This window comes from Silurus aristotelis, assembly GCF_946808225.1.
Source record: "Silurus aristotelis genome assembly, chromosome: 4".
Taxonomy (NCBI): domain Eukaryota; kingdom Metazoa; phylum Chordata; class Actinopteri; order Siluriformes; family Siluridae; genus Silurus; species Silurus aristotelis.
In genome coordinates, this window is record NC_139577.1 from 78097 (window position 1) to 101247 (window position 23151).

The 23151-nt window shown below is 41.1% G+C and overlaps 2 protein-coding genes across 6 annotated transcripts; one reads left to right on the forward strand and one right to left on the reverse strand.

Moving 5' to 3' along the window:
- Nucleotides 1–2995: 2995 nt before the first annotated feature.
- fbxo11a (F-box protein 11a) lies at nucleotides 2996–15416 on the forward strand. 4 transcript variants are annotated; one of them, XM_083539744.1, is made up of 22 exons: nucleotides 2996–3127; nucleotides 5532–5659; nucleotides 6413–6494; nucleotides 6573–6717; nucleotides 6911–7040; nucleotides 7213–7296; nucleotides 7413–7545; nucleotides 7627–7733; nucleotides 8047–8158; nucleotides 8245–8351; nucleotides 8540–8677; nucleotides 9146–9363; nucleotides 9830–10010; nucleotides 10232–10354; nucleotides 10602–10687; nucleotides 10837–10913; nucleotides 11002–11145; nucleotides 13128–13238; nucleotides 13321–13428; nucleotides 13518–13626; nucleotides 13744–13842; nucleotides 13954–15416. In XM_083539744.1, the coding sequence occupies exons 1-22, from the start codon at nucleotides 3091–3093 to the stop codon at nucleotides 14081–14083; spliced, it is 2589 nt and encodes an 862-aa protein (XP_083395870.1). In that variant the 5' UTR covers nucleotides 2996–3090; the 3' UTR covers nucleotides 14084–15416. The 4 variants fall into 4 exon arrangements, with proteins under 4 accessions (XP_083395870.1, XP_083395867.1, XP_083395869.1 ...); XM_083539741.1 differs by having other exon boundaries at nucleotides 3080–3428; XM_083539743.1 differs by having other exon boundaries at nucleotides 3088–3428; nucleotides 6585–6717; nucleotides 13954–14778.
- On the reverse strand, nucleotides 15386–23087 carry msh6 (mutS homolog 6 (E. coli)). Of its 2 annotated transcripts, none has more exons than XM_083539739.1 (10): nucleotides 22481–23087; nucleotides 21418–21635; nucleotides 21155–21330; nucleotides 18243–20790; nucleotides 16885–17183; nucleotides 16470–16587; nucleotides 16273–16362; nucleotides 15993–16147; nucleotides 15677–15879; nucleotides 15386–15566 (listed from the first exon to the last, which is right to left on the reverse strand). In XM_083539739.1, exons 1-10 carry the CDS (start codon nucleotides 22708–22710, stop codon nucleotides 15485–15487), a joined length of 4119 nt encoding a protein of 1372 aa, XP_083395865.1. In that variant the 5' UTR covers nucleotides 22711–23087; the 3' UTR covers nucleotides 15386–15484. The 2 variants fall into 2 exon arrangements, with proteins under 2 accessions (XP_083395865.1, XP_083395866.1); XM_083539740.1 differs by having other exon boundaries at nucleotides 21418–21620; nucleotides 22481–23086.
- Between the last annotated feature and the right edge of the window lie 64 nt (nucleotides 23088–23151).

Here is a 23151-nt window from a genome sequence, read left to right on the forward strand (position 1 = left end):
CCTCAAAGATCGCAGGCATTCAATATTAATGTTGCTCTTGTCCCTTGTGCACAGAGATTTATCCAGATTCCTTTCAATTCAATTCAATTCAATTCAATTCAATTCAATTCAATTCAATTCATGTTTATTTGTTTTGCACTTTTAACAATGAACGTTGTCTCAAAGCAGCTTTAATAATGTGGCCATGAAAATAAATAAGATGTTCTTTATAAGTGTAAGTTTGTCCCTATGAGCAAGCCGGTGGCGACTTTTGATGATATGTTGTGTAAATGATGAGATATTCAACTCTTTTGTAATTTTATGTTGAGAAATAAATTCCCCATTTTGTAGACAGAGTTTTTCACTTCTGAGCAGCGCTGGACAGTAATGAAGTAAATGTAATTTATTATCTTTATTTTACTGAAGTTTTTCCATTTGGGGAGATTTTCACTGTAACTTCACTACATTTCAGTCGTTTCTTTTTATTAACGAGGATAAAAACGTAACTGGTGAAACACGCAGCGAGTCACCAATCAGGATCGAGCGCACGCTCTGTTTTACACGTGTTCTGATCGGCGCTCGGTGCATCTACTGATCACCAACATACAGTTCAGCATCAGTTCAACATCAAGCAGAACATTTAGAGAGGAATAAATGATAAACTCCAGACTCGAACTCACCACAACACACGTGACCTCATTTACACGTTTTATTTTAAAGAAGGTTTTGTGTTCATGATAATTGTAATATAAATCAATCATTGTTTGAGTCATTAATATCATTCTATTAATAGATCAGTGTGCTGAGAGTCACATTCGAGTCTTTTCACACAAACTGGGGTGATTAAGAATCGTGTGATAATTCATGTATTAACATTTTTAATGGTTAAACATTACATTGAAGAATTCTGCGCTCATCGTATTTTGTGACCGTAGAGGGCGCTGTTGTCCACGTAATACAGTCGGGCTCGCGCAGGCAGTGAAACATCGGAGAACACTGTTCATGAAATGTGCGCGAGAACGCGCCTGCCGCGGTGCACGTTATCGTGAGCGCGCCTGGAGGACAGTCTGCTGTCGTGCTGATGAGGTCCAACCTGTTTTAGATGCTGAAAAGCGTTTGGATCTAATGGGAACAGGATCAACAAATCTGACCAAAAAAAGTATTAAAGGACCAAAATCAGTATAAGAAGGCAGTATAGAAGGTCACTGAAATCTGAATACTGTCTCATGTTCTGTGATCGGACTGGGTGATGTTGGACTCACTTGTAATTGCTGCCAGTAATTTGACATTTCTAATGCCACTTATGTGAGTTGAATCAGAATTTGTCTATTGCTAATATGTGATGAAGATCTTCTAACAGCAAGATGATGAGACGAGAAGAGTTCATGTACACACAATTATATATTTTGAAATCTGAGTCGGTATTTATTGTGATTATTTTGTGATTGATTAAACATTTACATGTAGCTCGTATAAATGACTGTTTTCTTTGGTAATGTTAACTTTGTTCAGATATTAAAATTAATATTATCCAATACTACTTATAGTATTTTTGTCTAAATGTCAATTTAGGATTATTAGGAGACCCAAACACATACCAGTATTAAATTTCCCAAAGCAAGGTCCATAACGATATGGTTTACATGGGTTGAAGTGGATGATCTTCTGCTCTAAAGCTTTCATCTTAACGCTATCAAACAACTGTGTGGTAAATTGAAACACACCACAGGTCTCCTCAGATCACCTACATCAGTACCTGACTTTACTAACACCCTTGTGGCTGAAGGAGCACAAATCATTCAACGGTAAAGAGACAACTTCAACTACAGGGTGTGCCACACTGAACCAAAGAAGTAGAAGAACTTTAAAACAATGTGATTTCTGCTGTAGAAAGAATGTCACATGTTTTGCCTTAATTGTGTTGAAAATAATAATAATATTTATATCTTTTATATCTTCTTCTTTATATCTTCTTTCGGCTTCTTCCATTAGGGGTCTCCACAGCAGATTATCCGTCCCCCGTCCCACCCAAATCCGTCCCCCTCCGTCCTCTACATCTGCCTCTTTCACACCATCTACCTGCATGTCTTCCCTCACCACATCCATTAACCTCCTCCTTGATCTTCCTCTTTTCCTCCTTCCTGGTGTCTCCATCCTCAGCATTCTCCAACTGATATACCCCATGTCCCTCCTCTGCACATGTCCAAACCATCTCAATCTCACCTCCCTCACCTTGTCTCCAAAACGTCCTACATGCGCTGTCCCTCTAATAAACTCATTTCTAATCCTGTCCATCGTCATCACTCCCAACGAACATCTCAACATCTTTAGCTCTGCTACCTCCAGCTCCACCTCCTGTCTTTTACTCAATGCCACTGTCTCTAAACAATACAACATCTCAGGTCTCACCACAGTCCTATAAACTTTCCCTTTCACTCTCACAGATACTCTTCTATCACAAATCACTCCTGCTATCACTCTTCTCCACCCACTCCACCCTGCCTGCACTCTTTTCTTCACTTCTCTAACACACTCTCCATTACTCTGTACTGTTCACCCCAGGTACCTGAACTTACACAATCTGGTTAAAAACTCCACTGCATTTCTCCTAAACATCTCCATGCTTCTAATGGTATGTCAACTGGTCCAACCGACTTCCCACTCTTCATCCTCTTAATCACTGCTCTCACTTCCTCCTTACTAATTCTATCCACTTCCTGCTTCACCATCTCCACACCATCCAACCTTCTCTCTCTCTCTCTCTCTCTCTCTCTCTCTCTCTCTCTCTCTCTCTCTCTCTCTCTCTCTATTTTCCTCATTCATCAGCTGCTAAAAATACTCCCTCCATCTTCTCAACACACTCAACACTCTCCTTACTATTTAACACATTTCCATTTCCATCCCTTATTGCTCTAACTTGCAGCACAGCTCGGTTCCTCTGCCTGGCCAATCGCTACAAAATAATACTTATAAAAACACACACATCATTACAGAGGGAGAAGTTTAGTGATTAGTGACTCGAACTCCTGCATTTACACCCAAATCAAACAAACCGAATGCACAACCGAAACCAGTCCCATTTGCATGGAAGAGGCGCTCTGATTGGTAGAAATGTTCCACGTGACGCCGCCTGTGGTCGTTTGTTCCTGTGAGTAAATGGTTCCTCCTGAGAGACTCAGAACAGGAACCTGCATCATGGTGGCGGGTTTGTGAAAGAAAAAAAGAAAGAAAACATTTTCGGAAGAAGAAGCTCTCTGACTTATTAGTAGTGCGATGGTTTTTGAGCTTGCGATTTATTGGGATTGAGCTCAGTCTTGAATAAGGACGGGTTCTGGTGTGAATTGGACTGTAAAGCCCTCAGATGAACTCGGGGAGAGCTGCGAACCGCAGACCCAGGCGAGTGTCGAGGCCGGGCCCGGTACCGCCGGACAGAAACCACGCAGAGAGAGGTAACTGTGTGTTTCTTCTACATGCTCGTCCGTAGGTGCGATTCTTCCATAGACGACTGCTTTCTCCAGGCGTGCCGGGGGTTAAAGAGAGAAGCGGCGCGCGTTGTACCAGGAAACACCGCGGCTGTGTGTGTGTGTGTGTGTGTGTGTGTGAGGATCCGAGGCCAAGCCTTGTTTTGTCCTCTTTAATCGGCTGTAATGCGCACTGGGTTTATCACGTTTACATGCAGAATGAATTCTCTTGGGCTGACATTAGGTGTGATGTGAGATGTTCGTGTGAAGAGCAGCGGTTACCTGCTTTCCAGAGTCTGTTGTGAATCGTTTCTGTAATAATACAGCAGCTGTACAGCGGTCAGGGGATGTGGCAGCTACACGGTACCGTGGGGAGAACCTGGGTCCGAACACACACACACCTCCTCAGTGTCAGTGAACCGACTGACTGTTAATGCTTCAGGGTTCATCAGAGCGGCTCTGTTTACGATGTGGCCCGAATAATAACACAAACATAACAATTTATCTGATCTGTGTCTTCTGTGTAAGATAACACACACACACACACACACCAGCAGCGTCAATATTTATATTATTATTATTATTATTATTATTATTATTATTATTATTATTGTTGTTATAGATGCAACAGAAAACCATTCTTACTGCATTACAATCCAGTACCACGCACCTAGTAACTGTGGTACCACGCACCTAGTAACTGTGGTACCACGCACCTAGTAACTGTGGTACCACGCACCTAGTAACTGTGGTACCACGCACCTAGTAACTGTGGTACCACGCACCTAGTAACTGTGGTACCACGCACCTAGTAACTGTGGTACCACGCACCTAGTAACTGTGGTACCACGCACCTAGTAACTGTGGTACCACGCACCTAGTAACTGTGGTACCACGCACCTAGTAACTGTGGTACCACGCACCTAGTAACTGTGGTACCACGCACCTAGTAACTGTGGTACCACGCACCCATCTATAGATTACTCAGGACTCAGGACTGCAGGACTCAGGACTGCAGGATCTTGATTAAATGCACCTCCTGGACCCAGCAGATCAGACCATCTACTCAACAGAAGGCATGGGTCTGTATAGAGTATTGGTATCAGGGGAAGAAGCAAACATTTCTTGATTTGGATCGATTGATTTATGCATTGAGTTTGTAATGAGGTCACAGGACAGATCACACTTATGATAGTCTGACACAATGTTTATCTTTATCACACTACAGCTGGACTGATGCTCAACACTCCCTACCTGGAAGAAAAAAGGTCACCGTTTTGGTTTAATTGTGCATGGAAAAGATTTTACTGTGTTTCAAAGACAAGCAAAATTAAGTTAAGAACTTCTAAATGAATTATTCATCCCTGGAAGGATATGCTGAGGTGCGACGTCAGCATTGTGCAAGAAATTTGGTTAGAAAATATTTAGACCAGGACCGAGAAATCAGCATGAAGAGATTCCCCATGTAAATCTGTGTGTTTATTCTATAGGCCATGTGCTGTGCGTGTGATGAGTTACACCTGGGCATCAGCAGTCAGGGCACTCAACACAATCAGACGTGGCTCTCTGCCAACCGTGAGGTTTTGATGTTCACCTAGTAACTGGTTATTTCAGTTACAAACACGTGCATGATAACACTAAATACTTACCTGACAGCTGATTTTTGTGCCCATTCCAAACTGCTTAAACTTAAGCACAGTGCACATCAGTCCATCAGACATCATCAGACAGCAGTACAGAACACGTGGCCCTGAATAGGTCTTGAGTGTATTTTGATTCACAGAAGTAGTTTGGCCCTTAATACATGGTTACTTGTAAATACATGACCGACAAGCAAATTTATAAAAAAAAAAAACCTGTGAGAAATATCCTGCTGAGTAAACTAAATTAGTAATCGATGAATTGTGAAATTGAGGGACTTATAAGGAAAACCAATGCAATATTAAAACCCTCAGTGACTCCACTTGACTCTCCTACACACACAATTGACAGTTATACTCCATAATGTACATGATGGATCCATTTCTAATTGTTGTAAATGTACATCATGTTGTTATTGACTTACTGGTTTTTTTCTTTATTTTCTCATAGATGAAGAGGCTGCTGAAGACATGGTTGCTGAAGATTCTGGCCCGGGACCTCAGAATAGTCCTTATCAACTTCGAAGAAAGTCTCTTTTACCCAAAAGATCTGTATATCCAGCCAAGACTAATATGGAGGCAAGTATTACAGTGGTGTATCAGTTCAAGTGCTAAAATCAATACTATTAATAAACAATCATTGTGAGTTAAAAAAAACACAGACTAAGACCCACATTCTCACAACACACCAAGCCTGATGGAGTCAGTACTCTCCAATAGTAAAAGTAAATCCAAAAGAACGATAACTTTCACTATATTGCCTCGAGCTTTTTAATTTATTTATTTTTTTAACAACCACCCATGCCCTTCATTGGGATCAGAATTTTGTCCAGAACCCAGTTTGGACTTTGCACTTTCGAATAATTTGTACATTGCTGCCAGCGCTACCTGTCGCTCACATAAATAATTATATTGTCAGGAATTTACAAGATCATTGGTGTGGAGGAGTATTTCCATCACTCAGCCAGTCACATCACAGACAAAGCACTCAATAAGATGTTATTTCTAGTAACTAAATCGGGTTTTTTTTTTTTGGATAATTTCACGAGATGCCTGACGATCTCTCACGGCACAGTGGTTAAAAATTACTGTGTAAAATAATACATTTGATGTTAGATACTTATTTGGCCAGTTGAAATAATGAAACCTACATAACCGATGAATGAAATAAATTCGTTATTTAATCCATGTCTACCTGTTTTGTGTGGTAGATCAGTGTATAGTGTGTGTATGTATGTGTGTGTGTGTGTGTGTGTGTGTGTGTGTGTATATATATATATATATATATATACACACATACATACATACAGTATATGTTATTTCCTGGTGTAGGGTGATTCCACATCAACAACAGAACTCTTTGGTCATCGGGCCAAGCGTGCCAGAGTGTCCAGCAAACCTCAAGATATAACAGGTAAATAGGGTTTGATATTATGTCAAAAGCCTTTATTCTTCAAATCTTTATTGTTCACATGATTTCTAACCACCCCAGCTGCTCCAGCAGAGCAGTACCTGCAAGTGAAGCTTCCAGATGAAGTGGTGCTGAAGATCTTCTCCTATCTGCTGGAGCAAGATCTCTGTCGGGCTGCTTGCGTGTGCAAACGCTTCAGTGAGCTCGCCAATGATCCCATACTGTGGTGAGATTGCTTTCAGTTTTAAATTCTCAGAACAGCAGTTGTCTGTTTTCTAAAATGAGCTGAGATCTTTCTTTACTGTTAATTTTTTAACCCCAGAATGGACTTTCACAGGGCCAGTCTGCAGTATTTCAGTTATAACTGACAATTTAATTGTAACCAGACTAAGGTGCTTCTTAAAATGGTTTATTGACAGGAAGAGACTCTATATAGAGGTTTTTGAGTACGTCCGTCCCATGATGCACCCAGACTCAGGGACATTTTACCAAATTAATCCAGAGGAGTATGAGCAGCCCAATCCATGGAAGGAGAGCTTTCAGCAACTGGTGATTGTTTTTTATTTTATTTCCTAAAGCTTTCTTGCAGGTGTAATTTATTAAGATTCCATTTAGCAAAGCTTCAAAATAAAGAGTTCTGTGGTCTTAAAGTGGAATAAGAACCCTTAATGTTTAGATCTCTGAGTGAGACAGAGGTTTTGGTATTTGTGTGTCTTTTCAGTATAAGGGAGCACATGTGAAGCCAGGCTTTGCAGAACACTTTTACAGTAATCCTGCCAGATATAAAGGGAGAGAAAACATGCTGGTAAGTCGTTATAATTTAACGTCCTGTACTTTGTGTTCTATGCATATTTTGAGGGCCCTGTTTAAAACACCTGTGTTCTCTCTTGCTCTTTTTTTTCACCATTTCTCTCTGCCTAGTATTATGACACTATTGAGGATGCATTAGGTGGCGTACAGGAGGCTCACTTTGATGGGCTTATATTTGTCCACTCAGGGATTTACACTGATGAGTGGATCTATATAGAGTCACCAATCACAATGATTGGTGCAGGTATGTATGTACTCAATGTTGGAAAATGAATTCCAACTTTGCCTCTTCTGGTTAAAGTGGTATTTTTTTCATCTTCTACAGCACCGGGAAAAGTAGCAGATAAAGTTGTTATTGAAAACACTAGAGATTCAACATTTGTGTTCATGGAGGGGTCAGAAGATGCGTATGTTGGCTATATGACAATAAAGGTAATGTACTGTAATTTCTACTGAAAGCACCATTATAGATATGTAATTAAACAATATGGAGCATGTTGCTATAGGAATATGATTCCATTAAATGAAATTTGGCAAACACCCTTATCCAGAGAACTTATTCTCATCAATGCAACTGAACATCTGCAGGTCAAAGGGCCAGGCAGTGGTTGCTGGGTGGTGATGGGATTTAAACAATAAACAGCACTTTCTTTACCAGTCAGTTTTGAGGATTCCGTAGTACTGTGGTATAAAGTGGTTATAAAACAGGGGCTTAATTGTGCCACATCTGGTTGCTTTTTTGCAGTTTAACCCTGATGACAAGTCTGCACAGCATCACAATGCACATCACTGTTTAGAGATCACGGTTAACTGCAGCCCCATTGTTGACCACTGCATCATACGCAGTACATGCACAGGTGAGCGCAGATCCTTCATATGTTTATTAGCTTATTTCCAGTTTGTGATGTAGCGTGTGGCACTAAAGCTACCCTCTGGTCTGCAGTGGGTTCTGCAGTATGTGTGAGTGGCCAGGGAGCATGTCCCACTATCAGACACTGTAACATCAGTGACTGTGAGAATGTCGGCCTGTACATCACTGACCACGCACAGGTAAACACAGCCTATGATTCTAAACTCCGAAAGTTATTGTTCAACATGTCTTTAAGAATCATGTTAATGATTTATGTGGAATATTACAGAAAGAACTTGTTCGTGTTGGCATCATATCAATGATTGTTTTTGTTAAGGCATGTTTTTAAAAGCAGACATTAACATGTGACCACGTACTCCTGTTTCAGGGCATTTTTGAAGATAATGAGATATCCAACAATGCTCTGGCTGGGATCTGGGTTAAGAATCATGGAAATCCCATCATTAGACGGAATCACATCCACCATGGTAGAGATGTGGGAGTCTTTACTTTTGACCATGGGATGGTAACTACAACTTTTATCTTTTTGTCACTACTGAAGTGATTCTCTCAACTTGGGGAATGTGGCAGTAACAGACCAAATGTCCTGCTTAAACCTAGTCTTGTTTCTTGGTATTAATCCATGATGACAGGAACCTACTTCTCACATTCTAAAAGAGATTTAAGGGAGTTGAGAATAGTGATGTAGTTTGTAGTTGTTCTGGCAAACATAAAACCTTCCTTACCATGTAGAGTACTATCTGGACAATGCAAACAGATCCATTTGAAATGTGATGAAATCTGGAGTTTCTGTATATTTTCTCTGTTAAATGAAACATTTTGATTCAGAGGGTACATTGCATTGAGGATATTGACTACAGCACTCATCTCTTTACCTCAGACAACAAAGTCCTTGTAAGCTTGGGTCTCCCTTTTAGTATAAAATCAAGCATTCCTTTGGTCTATTGTCTTCTGAAGTTGTCTTCTTTTCCAGGGTTATTTTGAAAGCTGCAACATTCATAGAAATCGGATAGCAGGATTCGAAGTGAAGGCATACGCTAACCCCACCGTAGTGCGCTGTGAAATCCATCATGGACAGACTGGGGGCATATATGTACATGAAAAGGGCAGAGGGCAGTTCATTGAGAACAAGATCTATGCAAACAACTTTGCTGGTGTATGGATTACCTCGAATAGTGACCCTACCATCAGGTATGTCTGGACATGTTTTATTGGACATTTTATGTTTACATTACATGCATTTACATGAACATTTAAGATTATTTCTACAGCACTTTTCACAACGGATATTGTCTCAAAGCATCTTTGTAGAACTTAAGATTCGACAGATTTTGATATTATTTAACAACAAATCCAGTATACAATTTGTTGACATTATAGTGGAAAATGTAATTGCTTCATTCACAAATATGAGAATGGGTGGGTTTATGACTTACAGCAGCCGTCATGTTCATATGTGCAACATAAAACCTTCAGCAGTAATTTTAGGGCTTAGGCCTTTGATTCCAGAAGGTATTCAGGAGATTGTTTGAGTAAAATAACTGTTATGAGGTATTTATTATTGGGGGGTTTTCTATTGTGTCAAGTAGATTTTTGTTGTTTTGTAGTTTTAAATATTTTATTTATTTATTTATTTTATTTCAATGTCAAAATGCAGGGGTAATGCGATCTTTAACGGCAATCAAGGTGGTGTTTACATATTCGGCGACGGCAGGGGTCTTATTGAAGGAAATGACATATATGGAAACGCCTTGGCAGGGATTCAGATCCGGACCAACAGCTGCCCTATTGTTCGGCACAACAAGATCCATGATGGCCAACATGGAGGCATTTATGTGGTGAGAAAATTGAGGCAATTATAAGTATATACACACTACCAGTATATACACTTGTTTTGTGTATATAAATAGTTTAGTTCTAGAACACTTTAATTTTGATTGAATTAATTCTGTTAATTATTAAAATATATATTATACACATACAGCAGCATGTAATATTTAGCGGTGTATATCAGGCGATATGTGTCATGTGCCTGAATACTGTATTTTGTGTCTTGCAGCATGAGAAAGGCCAAGGTGTGATTGAGGAAAATGAAGTGTACAGTAACACATTAGCGGGCGTGTGGGTAACCACAGGAAGCACTCCTGTACTGCGCAGGAATAGAATACACAGTGGAAAACAGGTACCCCTTGCTCCACCCATAATAATAATAATAATAATAATAATAATAATAGCTGCTTTACTGTTAAGAATATTTGTTTATCATTTATCTCATTCTCTTTAATCATCATCAAAAACGAATTTTATAAAAGCTAAATAATATTTAATGCTGCTAAAAACTGCACTATATTTTATTATATATTATATTTCCAATCTTCTTAATAATGTGTTTCTGGAGCTGAAAATGTTTTTCTCATTGTTGGTCATAGGTTGGTGTTTATTTCTATGATAATGGGCATGGAGTGCTGGAAGACAATGACATCTACAACCACATGTATTCCGGAGTTCAGATCAGGTCAGTTCTTATACACTCATGTAGAAATGATCATTGACACTATTATACACTTTTATGCCATTAACTGCTCGGTTTGCAGTTTTGGCATCAAAAGCCATTAGATATGCAGTGAATAATTGCCTGGGATTTTGTCTCATTTCACCATAAAGGACAGGAAGCAACCCAAAAATTAGACGAAACAAAATCTGGGGTGGACAAAATGGTGGCATCCTCGTTTACAACTCGGGTATAGATTTCTGATTTTCTTTAAGAATCATTGTAATTGTAATTCTGAAGCTCTCGAATCATTCCTTAAATTATTTGTACATTTTCAGGTTTGGGATTGATAGAAGACAATGAGATCTTTGACAACGCCATGGCAGGGGTTTGGATCAAGACAGACAGCAACCCAACACTTCGTCGGAATAAGATCCACGATGGGAGAGATGGAGGAATTTGCATATTCAATGGAGGACGAGGTTAGTGATCTAAAGTCAGCTTGAAATATGTACTGGGTTATTTGTTGATAAATTTGGTATGAAGGATGTGTTAAAGTGCGTTTTCATGTATTTATAGTTTCCTAAATCTTGCTCTTTTATTGAGTAACGGTGTAGAGATGATCGTAGGGATTCAGGTCCCAAACTACGGCCCAGTGTTTCCTGTTGCATTCTGAAGTTTACTGATCTCTCATTTTCTTTAAATCCTACTGAAAGTTCTGCATTCAGTTTTCTGAATTATTTTTTATTTAGATTTTCTACAAAATACCTTTTGAAGGTCAGGTTTTTTGAAGGTCAATACTTTTGAAGGTCAGAGATGTTCATCCCATGATGTCTAAATCTACTGCTTTTTGTGGTGGCTGCTTCTGCCCAAGCCAAATTTTAACCATGCTTCTTCACCTTGTTTCACTCCACCCTGGTTTGGATTTGTTTTCTTTACCAACTCAAAACCTCACCATGAAACCTCAAACCGTTTTTCTCGGTTTCACAAACTCCAAGAAAAAAACTGAGCCTCATAACATTGGACCAATGAAACTGCTAACAGGTTCAGGTGAACCAATGAAACTCTTTATATTAAATCAGATGCGCTCCCACTGAATCGGGCCGCACCACATCATAAATATGGATGATGTTCCTCTGAGGTTTGATCTGCCGCTCACTCGGAGCCGTGTAACAGACACTGTCTTTCATTAAAGCCTGTGTAAAGTTCATTAGTTTCAGTGTAGACATTTTAGACAGGCGCGGCTTATTTATGTTCAAAATAAACATCTTTGTCAAATTCAGTGGGTGCGGCTTATATCTGGTTGCGTTTAATAGTCCGGAAAATTACGTTATATTGAAATATTGGAATTCTTAGTGTTAAATAAAGGACTCCATATAGCTATTAATTTAGACTAGGGATGGGTGTGGGCTACACTACAATTTAGTGCAAAAAGACAAGTTATTTAATTACTGCTGAACTTTTAGCACTGCAGTTTACAAATACAAAAAGGCACATTTGAATAAAAATAGAAAAATACCAGCATCCCACAGCACTATATATAAACACACACACACACACACGTGTGCAGGAGCATAACAGAGTGTAATGAGGAATTCTGGTGTCGTTAATAATCAGTCGAATCAGTTCTGTATTTGCTATGAAACCTGAACCCGCTTCACTCCTCACTGATGCTGAAACCCTTCCTAGTGGTTCCTGTGGGTGATTTGGGTTTAGATGCACATTTTAAACCCGATGTGTTTTCACCACACACTAGTGATACTAACTAAAGGTTTTAGAATGAATGTTACCTTGAGGCTGAAGGAGGAGACACAGTAAAAACCGCCCTGCTGGAGGTAGAAGCGTGTTTTGTTTGTGTTCACTGCTGTATGTGCTGCATCTTCGCTTCGATTTGTAAAGTGACTCCACACTTCTGAACTTTTCAACATTACCGCCATGACTGCACACAAACACATACCGCGCATGTATATCACACGTCCCACGAGCGAACGGCGGTCACGTGATGACGTCTTTCAGTGACGGAGATAAAACTACACAAGTATCGATAACCGTATCGTTTGTCCTGAAACTTCTCGGTAGTCCGTTATTGACCCGAATACGTCCCGTCTCTGTGTGCGTTCATTCTGGCATGGTATTAAATCCCAAAAAACAAACCAACACTGCATTTATTACTAAACTGCTAAAAGTTAATAAGTACTTTTCTTACTGTAATGATTTACATTTACAATAAATTACTTGAAACTAACCCCCTGTCCTAAAAGTTTCTCAAACGTAAAAAAGTATTTATTATACTCAAATGGGTTTTTTTAATGGTTAAGAATTCCTCATTCCACCGAGTTAGAATTACTTTAAGCTACAAGTGTTGACAATTTATTTCTACACTTAGGTAGAATTGCCACTTGTTCAATTAAGTCTGAAGCAGTTACTTACAGGATCGTGTTTATTGATGATGCCTCTGATTCAGGGTTACTGGAGGAGAATGACATCTTCAGGAACGCCCAGGCAGGAGTCCTCATTAGCACCAACAGTCACCCAGCACTGCGGAAAAACAGGATATTTGATGGCTTTGCTGCAGGTGTGTGGGGAAAATCTACTTGGACTCTTAGTAGATTGAGGGGAAAATGTGCTTCTTGTCTAACCACTTATGTGTAAAGCAGGTATTGAGATCACAAACCATGCGACGGCAACTTTAGAAGGAAATCAGATTTTTAACAACCGCTTTGGTGGTTTGTTTCTTGCTTCTGGTGTCAATGTGACCATGAAAGGTGAGGAAATGTCAGGAGCATAGTCATGAATGGACCTGTTCCATAATAATGTAAGCCTTTTTAGATTTAACACTCATCTTTAATCACAGATAATAAGATAACGAACAATCAAGACGCCATTGAGAAAGCTGTGAGCCGAGGACAGTGCCTGTATAAGATTTCCAGCTACACCAGCTATCCAATGCATGACTTTTACAGGTAACACCCATTTCAGACTTAATTTAATTGTAAAACAACAATCTTTGTTTTGTTTTTTTCCATGTTTATATCATATAGAATTGACCAGACTGATTAAATTGCTTTTTGTCTGCGCAGATGTCACACCTGTAACACGACAGACCGCAATGCAATTTGTGTGAATTGCATCAAGAAATGTCACCAAGGACATGATGTAGAGTTTATTAGACACGATAGGTCCGTCCCATCAGTCAAATGTTGCAGTTTTGTGAGTTATTCAATGCTTGCTGAGGATCTCAGTCTGGTCTTCATCTGCTGTATAACTTGTGTAATGTCTTTACTCCACAGGTTTTTCTGTGACTGTGGTGCTGGAACACTTTCGAACCCATGCACGTTGGCCGGAGAGCCGACACATGACACGGATACACTGTACGATTCTGCTCCTCCTATAGAGTCCAGCACACTGCAGCACAACTGAGTCTGTGACCTCAGGAGACTCACCGCCACTCTTTAGGGACTGACCGCTGCCTTTTTTAGCCATTTTCATTACAGTACGGTGCTTTGAGAAGTGGCCGCTGCCGACAGCCGACTCTACAAGCTTCCGTTACCAAATGACACCTTTGAATTTAATGGCTCCAGGCCGAGCTGTTTCAGATGTACACATGCAAGAGCTCTGTCATTGTCCATAGCATCATCAGAAACATCTCGTACAAATCCATATACATTCAGCACATCAGATTTTTACTTCACAATCCAGTGCTGAAATGATTTTAGAACTAATTCCATCTCCATAAAAGAAATCCCCAAATACTACATTCAGAAGAAAGCTTATGATAAAAGCGATTTGTAATGCGAGCGATGAAGAGACTTATTTTAAAACATGATGAAAGCAGCCATTCTGTTCTGGAGATGTTTTCTGAGACAGGAAAAGAAGATGGGAATAAAAACATTGGCTGATTTGGGGTAAACGATTGCAGGTTCATATCTGGAAAGAGCAGTTTCTTCCTGCCCAACTCCAGACGGTGATGAATACGACCAGCACTGCAGCCTTTCTACACAATTCAACTGCTATTCAATTTTAACGCTCTCTCATAGTTTTGTATTTTCAGGCGGGGAATCTTAAATGTACTTGAATGTTTTATTTTATTAAATATTAATTTTGGAGTTGTAAAACCTTTTTGACTTAATTGTACTCATGGTGCAGGATGTATTGTTCTTTCTGTGAAAGAGATTCATCAGGAAAATGAAAAACACTAGCTAATCTCCAGCATTGCTGTTTTTTTGTTTTTTAATTAAAGGGTGTTTTAATGTTTTAATGGCAGAATGAGTGTTTACACAAGCCAAGGTTGTGGCATTTGTATGTTCATTTAAAAAAAAAAAAAAAAAAACTTTAAACATTTTATTTTAATGTGTAATACATTTCAGATTTGTCCTCTTTACTTTCATCTCCTAATAGCAATCGGCACATTTTTTATACCCTTTATAACTGCTGGAGTATCGATTAGCGTTCATACGTCTCTGATTATTATGCTGACAGGGTGTGAGAGTTAAACTACATGAATGCTGCAGAATATAAAGCAGTTTCTTGCTTTATTAAAAGTACAGGTTTTTGGTTTGTTGGCTATTTCGCTCTAAATGCAGTGGGTGAGTGGGTTTTAAAGACACCCTGATTTGTATGCATGTTCCATCACCACTAGACTTAATATATTGTGAAGTACTTAATCATTGTGTAGATGTTAGTAACAAAGATCTCCAATTCCCTAGTGAAAGAGACCACGTGTGCATTTTGAAGAATAAACTTTATTAGATCATGTCAGTAGCAGTGAAAATACTTTCCAAAGGAACAATAACCATCTCATACGGAGTGCAAGTGCTTTCTTTAACAAAGATCAATCATCTGAACCAGTCTGGCAAACTGTTCACGGTCAGACGTGGGATCTTCTGCAAACGAACACACTTTCCTAAAGAGAGCACAAAAGTACAATAATCTAAGAATTCTTACATTAGACATGTTTTAAATATCAATCCTTCAAAAGAAAAATTCTCTATTTTTAAAAAAGTTGTTTCTTACTTGAAGATCCTCAGAGCGATGGTGCTCTTCTCAAACTCACGAGCTTTACGGTGCCCTGACTGAATCACCTCTTCAGGGATATCAGCAAGGCGTGCCGCGTTGAAGCCGTAGCTTTTGGGACAAGCGCCGCTGATGAACTTGTACAGAAAAGTGATGGTCTCCTGACTAGGATCCTCATCACACTCGTTCTCCACCATGCAGGCCTGGGGGCAAAAAATAAATAAATAAATAAAACATGCATCAACCACAACAGAAATAAAATCTTAGTCCTGAAGATGGACTAGACAGGCTGAGCTGAAGAAAAAACAAGACTAACCATATGACCAAGTTTAACAGCCCGGTCCTGAGTGTAGTCTTCTACCAGTGAGTGGTAGTGGGTGGAGAACAGAGTTCTGCAGCAGATCCTCTCAGAAAGCTCCTTCACCACAGCACTCGCAATGGCTGTGCCGTCGTAGGTGGCCGTACCCCTGCCTACAGACATTCACAAAGAGTGGCACAGAAGTTGTCTTGAGTGCATTTTAGGCTTTGAAAGGAAAAGGAAAAAGAAAAAGAAAAAAAAAAACACTAAGCAGATTTTAAAAAATAATGTGTGTTACCCAGTTCATCCAGAAGAACGAGTGAATGAAGGGTCCCATGCAAAAGGATACTGGCTGTTTCACTGAGCTCCACAAAGAAAGTACTCTCTCCTAAAGGTACAGAACATGAACATTCAGACCATGTCATGAGAACCGTTTCAAACCTAAGCATTAATACACCTTATCTAGCGAATCATGCAGAATGTGAGGAAATTCACCAGACATGATGCGATCTGAGGCACCAAGGCGAGTAAACACTCGGTCCACAGGAGTTAGACGCAGGCTTTCAGCAGGTACGTAGCAGCCCAACTGGGCCAAGATCACCACCAGGCCACACTACAGCAAAGAATGCACAGGGTTACATTTTTTAATCAAAAAAACAAAAAAACAAAACTTCATGTTTCAGCAGACCCTGAAACCAAAGTCTCTCCACTTTAAACGTTACACCTCAAACTGTAAAAATTCCAAAATTAAACAAACTGATGATTAAAGTTTAACTAAAGCTGCATCAAAGATTCCATTTATATTAACAAATGTCCTTCTCACAACCCAAAACTGAACTGAATCTGGGCATCAGAAGTGCTTACTCATTAGAACTGTACCCCAAACAAAAGTGCACAAGAATAAACACACCTGTCTCATCAGAGTCGATTTGCCTCCCATGTTTGGCCCTGTGACAAGTACACATGGGGCCAGTGCCTTCTCCTTGTCCTCGTTCTCCTCATCATCATCATCATCGCCAGAACAACCGATAAAGATATCATTGGGGATGAAGTCATCGCCAAAATAGGTTTTGGTTACACAGGGGTGCCGAGATCCTCTGAGGTTCAGGAAGGGGGAAAAATTGGGCCCGTTGCCTGGCAGAACAATCTCTGGTTTCACCATTATTCCGTTCCCACTCTGACTGTATCGGGTCAAACTCAACAGCACATCTGCAACAGCACAGAACACAGTGGTGTCGTCACTGTGCTACTCATTAGTCCATAAAACACGGGTTTCACGTGCATCACTATCAGTAAAACTGTTCAGGAGAAACTAAAAGGTAAATATTAATAATGGTGTAATTTTGTATTTTAAATCTAGAGGATCACAACATCAAGTTCTAAAATTCAAATAAATACCAAATACAGCAATTAATGGGTTCAAGGACTTTCTGTCATGTGATTTAAATGTTAAGAGGCATTTCATTTGTGAACTTTGGAGATGAATAACTTTGTGCTGAGGGACTCGATAAAGGTTTTAATCAAAGTTCTACAGATGGACACACAATTGCTGAGATCCGAGTTCACCTTCAGTAAGTTTGCAGTCAAATTCATTTGCATGTTGCAGGAAGATCCACCAATAACGTGAAGTTTTTATACAAAATCTGTGGTGGGTCAAGAGAAAGAAAACTTTACAAATTTCTTCAACTACTCAGAACCTTCACGACAATCAGAATCATGCTGAATGGTTTAAATGTTATGAAAAGTTTACAGATCTTGGTGACCCCTGGGAGGAGATCCAGTCATCTTTAAGTTCTACTTCTTCCAAGAGAAGATTAAAAGGTAAGATACAGTCAATAACGAGTGACTAGAATCCCAGCGCTGGTGCTTCCATCACAAGTATTTTAGTTTCTTGTGTTTTGTAGGTATTTTTTAAACAAAATTGTGAATCATGTAGCTTTTAGATCCTGTTTTCTTGCATGTTGTGGATTGTGCATGAACTAGATTAACTGCAAAACACAAATTTGTTCATCGCAGTTTACACTATTGCACCAGCAGCATTAGCTCTGAACATCAGCATGTAATATGAAGAAGGTTTTAGATAAATACAACCACTTTTCCCTGGGATTTGTAGTCCTGAGGTAGCAGTGGAATCTTTATTTACCAATTCATTTACAGCGTTTAAGAGAAGTTTTGAACTTGCAGTCTATAAAGATGGTTTCCATATCGGTCTGTATTTTCTTAAGAAGAATTAAAAACGGAATGAAATGTGAAAGTTTTTATTCTTACCGAGAACCGACATGCACTCCACAGCAGTCTGCCAGTTTCTGTAATTTTTATCGAAGTTGTAAAACAGTCTCCTCATGCAATCTTTAAGTGCAGCGTCTCTTTTGTCCTCCCAGCTCTGCATCTCGGAGAACATGCGCTCGATCTCCTTTGTTGCGTATCTCTTCCAGCCCTTCTTTGTAGACCTCACCTCGAATTCTTCTGGTATGTTCCTCTCAGAAACACTGTCTGGAACCTCCATTTGATAGCGGTTCCGTCCTGTGCCCCAGTAAGAGAGATTCTTGCAGCCAAGTCGTTTCTTCTGTCGAGCCAAGTAGTCTTGAAGATTTCCCTCGCATTCCTTGATCGCACTCAGAGCCTGGTCATACTCCGGGTCAAAGCCAGCTTTGGGCGTGATCACACCAGTTGTGCGTGCTTTTTGATGGTCGAAAGCCGTGTCCCAACGTTTAAGCTCAGGTTCGAGATCAGGAAACACCCCCTCGTCACTTCTTGTTTTTAGAATCACTATTTGCCGAAGCAATTTAGACTGGAACCCTTCAGAGACGGACTCCATGATCGTCACGATTTCCTGCATGGTTTTGAACCCTTCCAGTGCTGAAAGGAAGTCGGCAATCTTGCGTTTGCTATAAACGATCTCCTCGTAAAGAATTGCTCTGCTGTCTGGGTGGTCCTGGCCCTTCATAGGAGTGCCCATACTGTGGATTTTGCTGAGTAACCTTTCAAGGTCTGGAAGTTTCTTCAGGAGCTCAGTAACCTCAGTAGCTTGTGCTGGAGCACCCATCAGGTCTTCAAGAGCAGCTAACCGATCATTAATGGAAGCTGGGTTACACAGGGGACCGCAGAGCCACTGTTTCAGCAGCCTCTTGCCAAAAGGAGTGCAGCAAGTGTCTAACTGTTCAAGCAGAGTACCTTCTGTGCCTCCAGTAGAACCATTCTGGAGAATCTCAAGGTTGGCCAATGTTACTCCATCCAGCACCATGCGTTGGCAAGTTTGAGCAAAGAAATTCTCTGCATTCTCCGACTGCTGGATCTCCACATCCACTGGAACATATTCCTGAAAGTTAGCCATGGAAAGAAGCTCGTGATCAACCAGACATTTTTTAAGATAGAATATGCAGCCTCCAAGTGCAGAGAGAGCAAGTTCATAACCTTCTTTAGGAGTAAGTCCTAGCGAGTCACTTTCAGAAGTCATAGCTTTTAGAGCTCTGGGGAGAATTGATCCAGAAGAACTACCATTCTCTTCTTCACTTTTGTTAAAGTAGTCTTCATCTGCCAAGGTTTTCAGGGTTTTCTGAGCATCCCAGAACTGTGAGCCAGCATTGAGACCCTCATGCATTGCTGAGGACAGAGCAGCCTTGAAGACCTTCCGTGTCTCAGATGACAAGTTACCCTTTTCAAAAAGCACCTGAGCTGGTACATAATGTGCCACTAGGGTGCGCAGGCGCGAACAGTGGCGGTCATCTTGGAACTGACCCACATAAAAGCGACCCACCGAGCTATCGATGAAGCAGACCCCATATATGTGGCTTTGACCCGTGCTTTCCACCTGATTCTTTTCTTTCACACTCAGGAGATACTTGCTTTCGGCCTCAGATGGCGCTCCGTCGAGTACGCTATACGTCTGGGTGCCACGCGTGATAATTCTGCAGACTTCTCGCCGAACTACACGATCATATTTAGTGGGACGTGCCATAGCCTTGCATCGTGCTTCCATCATTTCAGGGGTCTCCGTCTGTTCTACACGTGCCACCTTGTAACCTTTCTGTACGAGCACATCAGAGAAACGTCCAAAACCGATCTCAGGGAAACCAGAATGTGCCCAGGTGCCTTTCATAAAAGTCAGCCCCAACTCGTTGACACCAACCACGGCATCCATGTGGTACAGCTCATAAAACTTGCCCACTTTATAGAAAAGAACAGTATCAAACATCTCTGATTTAAGCTGCCACCATCGACGCATCCCAGGAGTAACCCTGTTCAGGAAGTCTTCAGGCACATACAGACTGGTCGGGTCGTATTCCTCTTCTGACTGACGCCTCCTCCGAGCATCTTTTCTTCTCCCATCCTGCAACCAATCCAGTTTTTCATGGTCCCACACCCCAGCCCCATCCAGGTTTCCTGAAGCACTGCCTTGACTCTCAAAGCTGTCCGGAGCTGAAAAAGCAGAAAGACGTGACTTTGTGTCAGCTGCAACAGTTACGGGATTGCTCTTGAAGATCTCTGAAGGTCCAGTTGTAGTCTTTGTTTTGGCAGTTTTCTCTGATGCACGTTTCCGTTTTACAGGTTTCACAGGACTGTCTGGTTCAGACTCCGGTCCACTCGCCTCCACATCACTGACGATCACATCTTCATCCTCATCTTCACTGCTGCTTTCGGCATAATCTGGCTTGAACTCCTCACCCGAGCCCTCGCTGTCAGAGGCCACTACAATACGCCGACGTTTGGGTTTCTGGCCGTGTTCTGCTGGAGCACGTGATGAACGCCTGCTAGGCTTCACCTTCTGAACCTCTTCTTCTGACATTTCTTCATCTGATGCCGTCGATTTTTCAACCTGCAGAGAATTTTATTTCACACAACACAAAATTCACACCTTTTCCTTTCCTGAACGTTTAATGTCAGACGGGCAGGGAATTTCTAATACCATGAAAGTCTTCAAGAACGTGTCAAAGCTGAACTATAGCTAGATACACACACGTGCTAACGGGGTTTTAAGTCTAGTAGAGCTGAAGGCATGAATATTATTGGACCAAATGTCATAACTGCACACTTCCTATTGACTACACAACAACAATTTTCATAATAAATTAATAATTAAAATTTCTCATCAGAAATTAATAAGTGAATTTAATAAGACAAACAATTCAATCAATTTAAAAAATAAAGACAAGAAATATATGCTGAACACTGCTTCTTACCTCCATTATTTCTCCATCCTCCGATTCCTCATCAGATGCATCCATACAGACGGGTATCTTTAGTCTCTGCTCAGGGCCGTCCTGCAGCAGACTGTCTGCCAGCTCCATTGCTCTGCGAATCACAGGCTTTCCACTGAAGAATAAACCACCACTTTTGGCCTCAGCACTGTCTGAACCTGTCGAAATGCATTCCATGTCAGACTATTAAGCAGTTCCAATGAAGCTACAGATCTCCAGATACACGTCACACAAGCTCCGCTCACCTTTGTATTCACGAATGTACTGCTTTCGGACCCAGCCCCTTGTTGCTGGCTCATCAAAAAAATGGACATGGACTCTCTGATCTTGGCCCCTGCCTCTCATCTGCTGCCCACTCAGCGGCTGGGGCACCACCATGCACGGCCACCAGGGGTGCCCTTCTAATCTCGCCCACACCAGATCACCCGCATGAAAGGAGAACGAGGAGCTGAAAGTATTCACACTTAAATTAATTTAAAACAAACATTCTGAATTAAGATTTATTCCCTTTAAACACTTTCCTGTAAACGGGCCGAGGATCGAACCTGACGGAGGGCCACACAGGATTATATTGCAAGTAAAGTTGCTGTGGATCCTCTCATTTATGATATCTAGGGTTAGGGAATATTTAGAAACTAACAGTTTTATTTTCAAGACAATATAAAGACAGAAACAATCCAGTTTATAGTACAAAAGTGTTGTATCTATCATCTAATACATCTAATACAGCAATTCAGACCATAATCAAGACTCTAAAGCTGTAATATCAGACACATGAAACCAAACCTTCATTCCAAAAGCGCTTCCAATTCAGGCTACAGGAAATTCACTACATCTTTATTTCAATCTGATTTATTATGTAGTTTAAGAATAAAATGTAAACACTGTGGATCAGAAGGAAAGATGGGTTTAGTGGCATTTTTCCCCACTTTCATTAATGACATGAACCCTGAAGAACGCTGGAAAGCTGGAGAGAGATGATGTCCAGCACACATTTAACTTATGATTCCTGAACTGCTTCACTGCAATAAACATTACAACACAACATAATCATTCATTTCTCATCAGATCTCATCCTGAAAATGCTCTTTTCATCTACACACAGCATACAATCATCTACACAATCATCTACAGCATCAGCCCAACTTTCTACCTTCACCCTGCAAACCTCGGCACGGCGTGTGTGCGTGTGTGCGCGTGCGTTTGTTTGTGCTTGTGTTTGTTCGTGTTTGTGTGTGCGCGTGTGTTTGTGTGAGTTTAATTAGTTAATATAAAGGGAAAAATCACTAAACAGTATTTTAATATCACCTTCGGTTTGTATCGGAATTTATTTGTCCAAATAGTTTCCCATGAGAGACTCTGTTCGGGGTCTTGCAGGTTTTCTCCGCGGCCGTCTTGCTCTTGGTTTCCTCCCCGGGGAAACTGCTGGATCTGGGGGCTGAAGAAGGGAAATCTGCTTCGGTGGGATTCCATTTTGTTTTCGCGACGGCTGGAGGAGACTTTGTAAAGAAATTGAAAATGGAGCTCTGCTTCGCCATGACTGTTCACTGTCCGAGCTGGTGTGCCGGAGGTTCGGTGTGTCTGGGCTTAGGTTCGGTGTGTCTGCGCCGGAGGTTCGGTGTGTCTGGGCCGGAGGTTCGGTGTGTCTGGGCCGGATGTTCGGTGTGTCTGGGCCGGAGGTTCGGTGTGTCTGGGCTTAGGTTCGGTGTGTCTGCGCCGGAGGTTCGGTGTGTCTGGGCCGGAGGTTCGGTGTGTCTGGGCCGGATGTTCGGTGTGTCTGGGCCGGAGGTTCGGTGTGTCTGCGCCGGAGGTTCGCTGTGTCTGCACCGGAGGTTCGCTGTGTCTGCACCGGAGGTTCGGTGCTGCTTCTCCTCCACGCGGCCCGCTGCACAGGGCAGTTCGCGGGAAAGTGCAAAGTGGAAGTGGGCGTGGTGTGTACGTCACTACCGCGTGTACAAATGGCACGTGTTCCTGGTATG

What these genes read in the sequence shown, in the direction of transcription:
- msh6 (XM_083539739.1), bottom strand. Translation starts at nt 22,710, where the DNA reads ATGGCGAAGCAGAGCTCCATTTTCAATTTCTTTACAAAGTCTCCTCCA. An exon ending in GGAGTGCATGTCGGTTCTCG is followed by an intron (nt 17,184 to 18,242) that starts GTAAGAATAAAA and finishes GTGCTGTTGCAG; the next exon opens with ATGTGCTGTTGAGTTTGACC. An exon ending in ATCGCTCTGAGGATCTTCAA is followed by an intron (nt 15,567 to 15,676) that starts GTAAGAAACAAC and finishes TGCTCTCTTTAG; the next exon opens with GAAAGTGTGTTCGTTTGCAG.
- fbxo11a (XM_083539741.1), top strand. Translation starts at nt 3,341, where the DNA reads ATGAACTCGGGGAGAGCTGCGAACCGCAGACCCAGGCGAGTGTCGAGG. An exon ending in TTGGCTATATGACAATAAAG is followed by an intron (nt 7,734 to 8,046) that starts GTAATGTACTGT and finishes GCTTTTTTGCAG; the next exon opens with TTTAACCCTGATGACAAGTC. An exon ending in CCAATGCATGACTTTTACAG is followed by an intron (nt 13,627 to 13,743) that starts GTAACACCCATT and finishes TTGTCTGCGCAG; the next exon opens with ATGTCACACCTGTAACACGA.